Source organism: Pundamilia nyererei, unplaced genomic scaffold (assembly GCF_000239375.1).
Source record: "Pundamilia nyererei isolate P.nyererei 1_Seehausen unplaced genomic scaffold, PunNye1.0 scaffold00032, whole genome shotgun sequence".
Lineage (NCBI taxonomy): Eukaryota > Metazoa > Chordata > Actinopteri > Cichliformes > Cichlidae > Pundamilia > Pundamilia nyererei.
In genome coordinates, this window is record NW_005187433.1 from 2,156,175 (window position 1) to 2,166,562 (window position 10,388).

The following is a 10,388-nucleotide window of genomic DNA, read 5'->3' on the forward strand; positions in this document are numbered from 1 at the left end:
TGCACTTACTGTAGCAACCAGTAGTCAGTTTAAAATATCTGATGACATCCAAAAAGCCACAAACCACTTTTACATTGGGAATATCTGTAATACGTTGTGTTAATTCAATAGCTGATACACAATCCTCTTTGTGTTTTCAGTTTGTTTGTAGTACTTATCTGAGAGATCTGTAGTTAGACACGGGAAACTGCTGCCAGCTGTGGATATTTATAAACTGTTACAGTGAAAGACAAATTAAAGAACACGTTACAGTTTTGTTAGATATTTTTGGAGTTATAGAGAGAAAAATGGACATTTATCGTTCAGTGTGCTGCACTTCTCCTTGACGTATTAGATATTTCTCATTTCTCAAGCTGAAATCTGAAGGAACTAACTGCAATCTCCCAAATGTAGTCATTACATGTCCAAGCAAAAATTCTAAACTACGGTTTTTTTCTTAATAAAATATAGCCTGTGGCGGGAGATTTCAGCCAATCACAGGTCTTGCTGGGTAAGAGCAAAATAGTCTACATAGATAGACGTACGTGGCTGAAGAGCTTAGAGGACTTTCACCCAGAAAAACAGGCTTCATATCCAATCTAAAACCAAACATCTCTGTGGACCTTTGGCTTAATTTTTCAACACATATGACACAAATAATTTAACACGTGATTGTCTGGTGAGAGGGGCTCTTGTTAGAGATACGAGAGCTGCTGGGGTAAGGATGCATTTTCAGTTTCTGTTGTGTTTTAGCTTTGGATGCATTCTCGCTGTAAAACTCAGGCATGTTGGATAGTCAACCACCACCATACTGGGTACACCTGTTCAGCTGCTTGTTAACGTAAATATTGAATGAACCACTCTGATAACAGCACCTCTGTACATTTAGGATTTTAGAGATGTTTATGACGGCCTGCTAAAGTTCAAAATGAGCATCAGAATATTGAGGAAAGGTGATTTAAATTGACTCTGAACATGGCATGTTTGCTGCTGCCAGACTAGTCTGAATATTTCAGAAACTGATGATCTACTGGGATTTTCAATCCTAGCTAAGGTTCAGGAAAATACTCCGAAAAAGAGAAAATATCCAGTGAGAAGCAGTTCTCTGGAAGAAAATCCCTTATTAACGTTAGATTTCAGAGGAGTGTGGTCAGACTGCTTGGGCTGACAGCAACCAAAGTATTGCAGAAGAGCATGTCAACCCTTGAAGCAGATGGGTTACAGCAGCAGAAGACCATAATGGGTGACATCCCTGTCAGCTCAGAACAGGAAACTGAGGGTACCGTTTGCACAGACTCACAAAAAGTATGCGATAGAAGATTGGAAAAACGTTGTGTGGTCTGATGAACACTCTAATGGCAGGATCAGAATTTGGTGTAAACAACATGACGCCCTGGACCCATCCTGGCTCATATAGGTGAGATGGTGTGGGGGATATTTTCTTGCCACACTTTGAGGCCCTTAGTACCAACTGAGCATCCTTTAAATGCCACAGCCTAGTTGAGTATTGCTTCTGACCATCTCCATTTCATGTCAAAAAGCTCAAACTATCTCAAATTCTTTTCTTGAACATCACAATGTGTTCACTGTCCACAGTCACCAAACCTCCATCAAACAGAGCACCGTGAATGTGATGGAACAGGAGATTCACATCATGGATGTACAAATCTGCAGCAACTCTGTGATGCTGTCACATTAATATGGACCAAAATCTCTGACGAATGATTCCATCACCTTGTTAAATCAGCGCCATGAAGAATTAAAGCAGCTCTGAAGGTACTAGCTAAGTGTAACTAATGAAATGGCCAGTCAGTGTAAGACAGTGTGTTCTGTCATGTTCAAATCAGTGTTATAACACAGCGCAGTCCTGTCACTCTTATCCCTTCAGAAATCTTCCATTTCTGAAATCTTTTTTTAAATTGACCAAACAGTGTCTTTTACTATCCCACCTGTCTCTTTAAAGAAACCCCTCGTCATCCTCAGAGGGGAAAGGTTGTTTGCAAGAGGTAGTTAGTGAAAACAGGCTGGCCACTCCTTTCATCATCCTTCAACTCCCTAAAGCCATTGTTTCTCTCTCTTTCTCTCTGCTGCCTCTTTGCCACCCTCTCCTCCCTATCCCTGGCTATATCTCTATGCAACAGTCAATGCTTTCTTTCATCACTCCCTCCTTAACCATATCTTTTGACTAAATTCTCTTTCTCGCTCTTTCTGTCTATATGTCCTTCTCGCTCTCTCACTCACACACATACACGCACATGCTTGCACCCGTTGCCTCCTGCTAGCAGAGCGGGGTGATGCAGGAGCGGCGGCAGCAGCTGCTCTGACACATCCTGGCGTATAGAGAATACACACCGAAAAGGCAGAAGGAAAGAAGGAGGAGGAAGAGGAGGAGGAGAGGAGAGGAGGAGGTGGAGAAGATACAGAGGCAAAGAGGGAGGAGGACGAGGAGGTGAGGAGGAGGAGGACATAACTCTGTCAAAAGGACACTAGAGGACAGGAGTGGGAGAAGAGGACGAGGAAGGAGAGAGAGGAAAAGGGAGCGCAAGAAGCAGGTGTTGCAGCCATGTCAGACACACCTTTGCAGCGGAACGGCACGGCAAACGCCCCGTAAGTAAACCACGTTCATCTTTATGTTTCTATCTCCGTCCATCGCTCCCTTCCTCGCCCGCATCCCTCCTCTGCTCTTCCCTCCATCTGACAGCCGGGGTTGTCATGGGAACGGGAGCTCCGTCATGGTGAGGCTGCTGCTCAGTCATGACTGGAGAGGAGACACGCGGCACACCGTGTACACTCCTCCCTCTCTTCATCTCACTCTGCCTCTCTTTTCTTCACTTGCCCTCGCACTCCCACCACAGATATCTCACCTTAAAGCACATCAGCCATTTAATGCTACGCTCTGTTTTCCTCTCTGTGTTGCTGTCTTTGCTCTGTGTCTTCAGCCTGTCTCTGTAGAAAATCAGCTTTGCACTCCTTTTTGCTCATTTTCCTGCATCCCCTTCCTGGTCTGGAATGCATGATATATATATATATATACACACACACACATATATATATATATATATGTATGTGTGTGTGTGTGTGTGTGTGTAGAGAGAGAGAGAGAGGGAGAGTATGTGTGTGTGCAGTGTGTTAAGTTGTAGCACTGTCAATGTGGAGGCTGCAGGCTTGGTCCAGCTTTTCTGTGTCAGCACAGTCCGCCATGCTGCAGACCCCTGCTTCCTGTGTGTAATTTTTGTGCGTCTGTGTGTGCGTGTGTTCATTTGTATAGCTTTTTCTTTTTTTAACTCATGAGAAATAAACCAGTGCAAAAGCAGAAAGAGAATGAAATTTTAAAAAGCCACTTGGTGAAATTTAACTGCCAGTTATTTTCTAGACACAGCATGAAAGTCAGCCTAAAATGAAGCAAGTAGTCATGAAACCACACAGCCAAGAAAAATGAGGAAATATGTGTTGAGAATTGTGTTTGGGATTAAAAACGATCTCTGTTGTACAATGCCTTGCTCGTTCTAAGAAAGAACATTTCGATTATTCTTACATATTTAAAGATAAAAGAGTCTTTTGTAACGAGGAATGCTGTTCCAAACAAAACCCTTTATATCAGGAAATTATCTTATATGAGTTGAGAAGACAGCTACAGTTTTGTAATGTTCTTTGTAAAGTGAGCCTGTTGCTTTAAGAGAAAATAATATCATATACGTCAGTACCATCATTTAAACAGCAATTTAGCAACTCTAAAGATGGTATATTTGTTTTATAATTCATTCACTCTGTGCTGCTTTGACTGCCTCACTGTTAATTTTGCTTGGTGTGTGGCGCAGATGTCTCAGTATTGTATGAATCATGGCATTAAAACATATTAACTTGCATCTTTTTCTTCCTTACAACACTGCTAAACCTTCACCTTGAACTATGAGAAGCTTAAGATGCTCATCATACTAAAAATGTAAAAAAACAAAAGAGATAATGGATGGTGAGTTGAGATTAAATTACAATATATCGGCGTGGTTAGCGGTCAGTCTGTGGTCTCACATGTAATGTGATCTCAAATGTGGTTTTGTTTCTGTTAGTAATGATAGATGTTAGAAGATGTGAGTCCATCAGTTCATCAGATTGCCTTTTCAATATCCGTTTATTCTGGCTATGATGTGTCCTTGTGCAGGGTTTGTTTTCTATGTTGGAAAAAAAAAAACCCTCCAGAACTATCAGAAAAGCAAATGAGTGATCAGTGATTTGGTTTGAGTGGCATCCAACTTGACTTACTGCAGCTAACTACAGGCTTAGAGCCTCAATCTGCAATCGTCAGACACTTTGACTGACAGTTTCCAGTGTCTTTTTTTTCCCTTTCCTCCTTCATAGCCACACCCATGATCAGGAAAGGCCAAGAAGGTGCAGCGAGGCATTAAGCAGACATGCTTTGCTGCTGCATCAATAGTTAATGTTATAATTGGAAAAATGAGGCAGTGCTGTTGTGATTCAGCCAGTTTATCACACCCTATCTGTGCTTTCCTCTGCGCTGTGGGCTCAGTTTAATCACCGTGTACCCTGTGCTCTCCCTGGGTTGTCCACTGATTCAGCAGAAAGACAAGGTAGTAGTTGTGGTCATGTACATTGCAGACGCCACAGTGGCAGATGGCCCACTCTCTGCTGCTTTTTATTGCATATACAAGCAAGTCTTAAAGGGAAGGCGTATAAATATGGATGGTATAAACTGATTTAAATTTACTGGAAGCACCTCAAGATAAAGAAACACTAATATTTAAACAGTCATTTGTCCTACTGTTCAGTGTTTTGATTGCCACTTAAAATGCATTGGAAGCATGTTTATATTAGGACAGTTTATTGATGCAGACTGTACAATGAAATGAAACAATCAGGTCATTAGAAATAATCAGCAGATGAGATACTAATGAGTTTCTGCCAAAAGGTCTGTGTGAATGATTTAAAGAGTTATATAAGAAATTGAAAATAATAGTTTCACAAGTGAAATAAAAGGTGAAAGGAAAACATTTTAGAGCCCATTCATTCAGTTGAGCCCACTCTACTGAATCTGCTCTCCTCAGAGTCTCAAATGTCTTGTTGATGTGCAGGGATACAAGCAAAACTAGTGGTCTGACTCCTTTGACACTATTAATCAGCATGTGTTAATCATGAGACTGAGGCACTGGGTGGGTATATCGGTTGCAGTCATCATTAGTCCCCCTCTCACACTGTAGCTCTGGAGAGCTGCTTTCTGTGACCTGTTTTATTTCTCTTGTAATTGCTTCTTTACATCAGATTTGTTAAATGCTTTTATTTAATGGTTCATTTTATGACACTGTCCTTTACATCACTTTTAAACCTAATTAAACCTAAACTAAAGTTCTTAATTCTAAAAATATCGTCTGTTCTGCGTATAGTCCTGGATGTCGGCTCTCCCCACATTAAATCAGCAGTTAGGTAAACTGTCACTTGGATTTGCAGGTCAGAACTCTGGTTGGATCCTGTTTTCATCAGTTGAGAAACATCAATAAATTGCTCCTATTACATCAAAATCTGAGATTTTTATTCACGCTTTTATTTCTCCTCGGCACGATTGTTGTAACTGAATCTTCACCCGAATCAATAAAACCTCCATGGATCATCTGCAGATTGTATAAAACTCTGCTGCAAGGCTCTTGACTAGATCCTCCAAGCGCTCCCACGTTACACTCCTGTTGATCTCTCTGTGCTGGCTCACTATTCAATTCAGAATTGAATTTAAAGTTCTGGTTTTCATCCCTTCAGGGTTCTGCATGGTGAATCACCTACCTACAGTATATTAGTGACCTTTTACAGCCATATGCCCTCAGCAGGACTCTCAGGTTTTCTGATCAGGGCCTGTTATCCATCCCAAAATCCAGACTAAAACCTCAGTTGTGCCCCTTCAATCTATAATTTGCCCTCGAGTCTATGATCTGTGAGCCACCAAAGACTCATCTTTTAAATTATCATTTGTGTTGCATTTTACTTTGTTTATGTCTGGTCTCAGGTGGTTTCAGTACCTTGTCTGTAGAGGCACTATATAAATAAATTTACCTCCTAACTTATATATAAACAGTAATATATTAAAAGATCATTAAAAGATTAAAAGATAGTAAAAGATCCAGCCTTTTTCCTTCCAGTGCATCAAAAATCACCTAAAGCCTGAACACAAAACAGTTGTTTTTACAATTAACACGCTTTCGTTTTACTCACAGATTTGCTCTTACAAATAAAAAGTGCCCGAGGATGAGACGTGCAGATTACTGCTAGACATTTGGAAAAAGAAGGAGCCAAAAGAACATGCTGAGGTTGTGAGTTTCTCAAGGCCAAGACCTCTGGCTTCCCATCTGCATCTCAGCTATATAGCAGCTTTTATGGATGCATGCAGTGCCTAAAATAGCATGCACCGACATCCATGTGCACTCCCCTCTCTCAATGTAAATTGTCAGTAAATTCAGATAGAAATGAGAAGTTTGCTTCATTATAATCTCACTTTGCAGTTGACTAGAAACGTTTTAGATTATATGTCATATACAGTATTCAGCTTTGAATTCAGTGTGATCTAGGTGAGTTATTCTAATATGCTTGTGGGTAATACACAAGGTTATGCTTCCTTAAACGGTGTATAGGTACCCTGATCTGGTTTTATGTTTTGTGTGGTTTTTTGTGTGGAAAGTAGCTGTTAACAATTAACGGCAACGGTAAAGAAAACCTGAAGAAGCTGATTCACATGAGACTGTGGCAGACTAAATACAGACAGCTGGTTGTTGAGATGAGCAAGTAGTAAAGTAAATATGTGTGATGAAATACTGAAAGCCAGTGTCTTACGAAAGTGCATGCTTCAGAGGCTTTTCTACCCTAAACTGCCCTTCATAAATGCTGATCATTACATCTAAAAAGGACTTTATAACTGAAACTACAAAATGAATGGGGAAAAGGTGAAAATGAGTTTGAAAGAAAACCCCATAAATTTGTGCATTTTAAATGCAGACAGGCAGACAGACTGTGTGACACACAAACCCAGCTTGGCTTCTCTAAGTGATGTATAAAATATGAATGAGATCAAGGTCTGGCAGTACCATAGCTAGAAATATGTCTGTTTGGGTTGCTTTTACTCCCTCCACATCCTCTTTCTCTTCCAATCTCTCAAACTCACATACAATAAGTAATAGTTTGTAGTGTGTAGCTGATGTGTTTTTTTAGTTATTTGGGGGAAAACTGAAGTGTGGGAGTACTGAGCTCAGGAGAGGCAGGCAAAAGTCCCATTAACATTGCACACAGATGCAATTTTCTGTCTTACTTTCCTTGTCCATATTTGCTCATTCCCTTTTCCACCTACTCTTACTTTGCATGTTGTTACATTTGTGCGCGTGTGTGTGTGTCTGTGTGTGTGTGGGTCTCACTGCTTCTGGTTCCACATCTGGAGGCCATTACATCTGGGCTGGATTTGGGGGAGTAGGCGGAGCTGGGCTAGCTGTGCAGTGAGGTCATCGCGTCCTCGTTGCGATGCAGAAGAACAATGATGCTGTTGTCTCCGTCAACGACAAACCAGCGTGTCTGACGCCAGAATGAAGGGGCTGGAGGAGGAGGGGAGGTGGACAAGGAGAGAGTTAAAAGTACAGTAGGCCCAAAACAAGAAAAGAAAGAAAAGTACGATGTATTATTAGTAAGGAAGAATGATTTGTAATGACAGTGCGAGCAGCCAATATGAGGTAACTGGTATGAATCCAGGTTAAACTAAAGCACTCAGACATGCCAGACTTGAGCTCTGATTACAGTCATAAATTGTTTATTTTCAAGATCCCAAATAGTTCAAGGTTATATGGGATATGATTTATGTTAAGGATGTGGCAATGCGTTCTAATGAAGATGACTTCAAGGTGTAGAAGAATGATATATTAAGGATTTGGCCCAAAATAATATGTGACCAAAAGTTAATATCAGGTACAGGACAAATCTGATTTAAAAATAATTTTACTGCATAAAAGAGACACTTTCCAGCAATGTATTTGCTTCACAGTTGTCCTCTGAGACATTCAGTGAGGTGAATTTTGTCTTTTTTTGTTAATTCTTAACAGATGATGTACATAAAGATGACTGAACATTAGTTACTATGAATATTTCAGTAAGACTGAATGAGTAAAACCTGAAGCATAACGAAATACTAAAACATTTTATCGCTGTGACAAAAGACATGCAAAGCTAAATGAATGCGTCAGCGGTCCTGAATCCCACCAGGCTACAGTATCTGCGACTGTGTGCTTTTTTTATGCAATAACACTATAATAACACATTTATCATTTCTGGTTGATTTTCCCAGAGTATCTTCAGTGTGTAAATATTAAAACTACACACACTCACTCAAGGGACAGCTGCAGGTTTTTTTTTCATCCACATTCTTGTCTTTAAGTAATGCAGTGGCTGTTGTGTCCTTGTGTGTCTGAATGCAAGCTTGTGTGTGTGCGTGTGTGTGTGTTACATGCTTCTGTATTCCCTAAAGAGTTATCCCGGACTGCTGCTGCTGTTTCTCCTTATAAGGATGTCTGCTTGTGGAAGGAGGGATGAAGAAAAAAGGAAAATGAAGAAGAAGGGCACATTTGAGGGAAAAGAAAGAGAAAGTGAACAGATGGAAGGAAGGACAGGTGGGATACGAGTAGGAATGAGAGCACTGGGGGAGGGGGGGTGATAAAGGTAGGGAGGATAAGATGAAGAGAGGGTATTAAAGGAATCAGAAGGAAGAAAAGAAGTTGAAAAACTGTAAGAAAAAATGAGTAAGAACAAAAAAGAGAAAGAGAGCAGGAATGCAGCAAAGGAAAGAAGGAATGAGCAGAAAAGGTAAGACAGGAAGATTAAAAAGGTCTTAGAGGTGTGAAAAGAAGAATATGTGAAACTCAGGTGAACCTAGTGAGTTTTTTAAATGGGTCACAGGTAACAGTGACCCATTTAAAAAAAACACTGCCTTATCTGTGTGTGTGTGTGTGTCTTTCAATGATGTGTTTTTGCAGTTTATCTTAACAAAGATGCTCCACTGATGTTCATCTCCACACCCAGCTCATGGAGCGACACAGTTATCTTCCTTTTTTGATCCTTTTTTTTCACCCTGCGTCTGATCCTCTAATGTAGGCAGCTTCTGTTGATGTTGCTTTGATTTGCACTAAAATAAAGGGATCACCAGAGAGGCCAGAAAATGGAACCTGCCAAGTCAGCTTCTTCGATGATAGCGTGATAACCATGTGTAGTCTAAAATTTAGAACTGTGCAGGTTTGGGCTTTTTTATTTCTCTTCTAAAACTCACGTCATACAACACATGTTTTCACGTAACCATCACATCAGAGCCCAGCGATAGCAAAAGCAATAGCAGGGAAGTATAGCAACACCTGTTCACAGCTGCAAGTTCGTGAACATGGCTGACCTGTTATTTCAAAGGAATTGCATCAATTTGCCATTCCCTGTGAACAGTTTGACACTGAATCACCACTGTTTAAACATCTATTTAAGACATCGCAACATGGTGGAAAAATTGTTTTGAAATGAAAGATGCAATCACCTGGACCTCTAGCAAAGTTGAGCTTCTCTGCCAGAACTTATTTATTATCAATATGTCGCTTAGAACAAAAGAAAACATTTTAATCTGCTGAGCTAAAAAGCTGCTGCATTAGCAACATTTAGGTTGAAGGTTTGACCTCCTGAGACTCTGTGTCCTCATATGGAGACATTACATGTTGTCTTCTCAGCACATTTTGCCTCAGTCTTCTCAATAGTGTTTTATACTTTATAGAGCCTGAATGATATGTTATCTTTATGACTAATACAGATATTTGGTGATTTGGTGGATTTTTATATATAAATATTGCCAATATTTGGCCCAAAAGAATATGTGACCAAAAGACCCATGAAAGGCAAGATTACTTAACAATTCTTATGTGTAGTTATTCATTGACTCCTTTAGGCTCTACTTGACTCTACTCAGAGAGATGACTGTTCCTTTTGTGATTTTCCAAACACATATGTTGCCAGCGGGGAAGTTGTGCCCTCTTGTAGACAAACTTTGAGATTTTAACATTCATAACACTGTTGAATGATGCTTCTCCCATCTCTTCTTCACTATTTTCATTTATCAGACATTATAAATACCAGTACTGATAGATGCAAATGGCAAATATCAGCTGAAAATATCAGTCGTCATCGGTATGTCAGGCAGACTATACACTGCAAAATCTCCAGTGTTAAATTGACACTAGAAAGTGTCTATATGTGTCCACTCTTTTGAGTGTTAAATTAACACTTCTGACAGTGTTATATTTCTAACAGTAAGATAGTCAGTGTTAAAGATTAACAATGACTAACACTGAGCTGTGCTGATTTTCTATCACTGGAAAATAACTAAAAATGCTAGTAATGTTTCAGTG

General features: G+C 40.1%; 1 protein-coding gene across 5 annotated transcripts in view; it reads left to right on the forward strand.

Moving 5' to 3' along the window:
- The first annotated feature begins 2,424 nt into the window (after nt 1-2,424).
- The window catches only part of palm2akap2 (PALM2 and AKAP2 fusion), an 88,403-nt gene continuing 80,439 nt past the window's right edge, over nt 2,425-10,388 (forward strand). For 2 of the 5 annotated variants that reach the window (XM_005729236.1, XM_005729237.1), the window contains exon 1: nt 2,425-2,586. In XM_005729236.1, the coding sequence (XP_005729293.1) occupies nt 2,543-2,586 (44 nt within the window). In that variant the 5' untranslated portion in view covers nt 2,425-2,542. Of the gene's footprint in view, nt 2,587-8,766; nt 8,815-10,388 lie in introns of those variants that run through there. The other 3 variants (XM_005729238.1, XM_005729242.1, XM_005729240.1) reach the window with 3 other exon arrangements.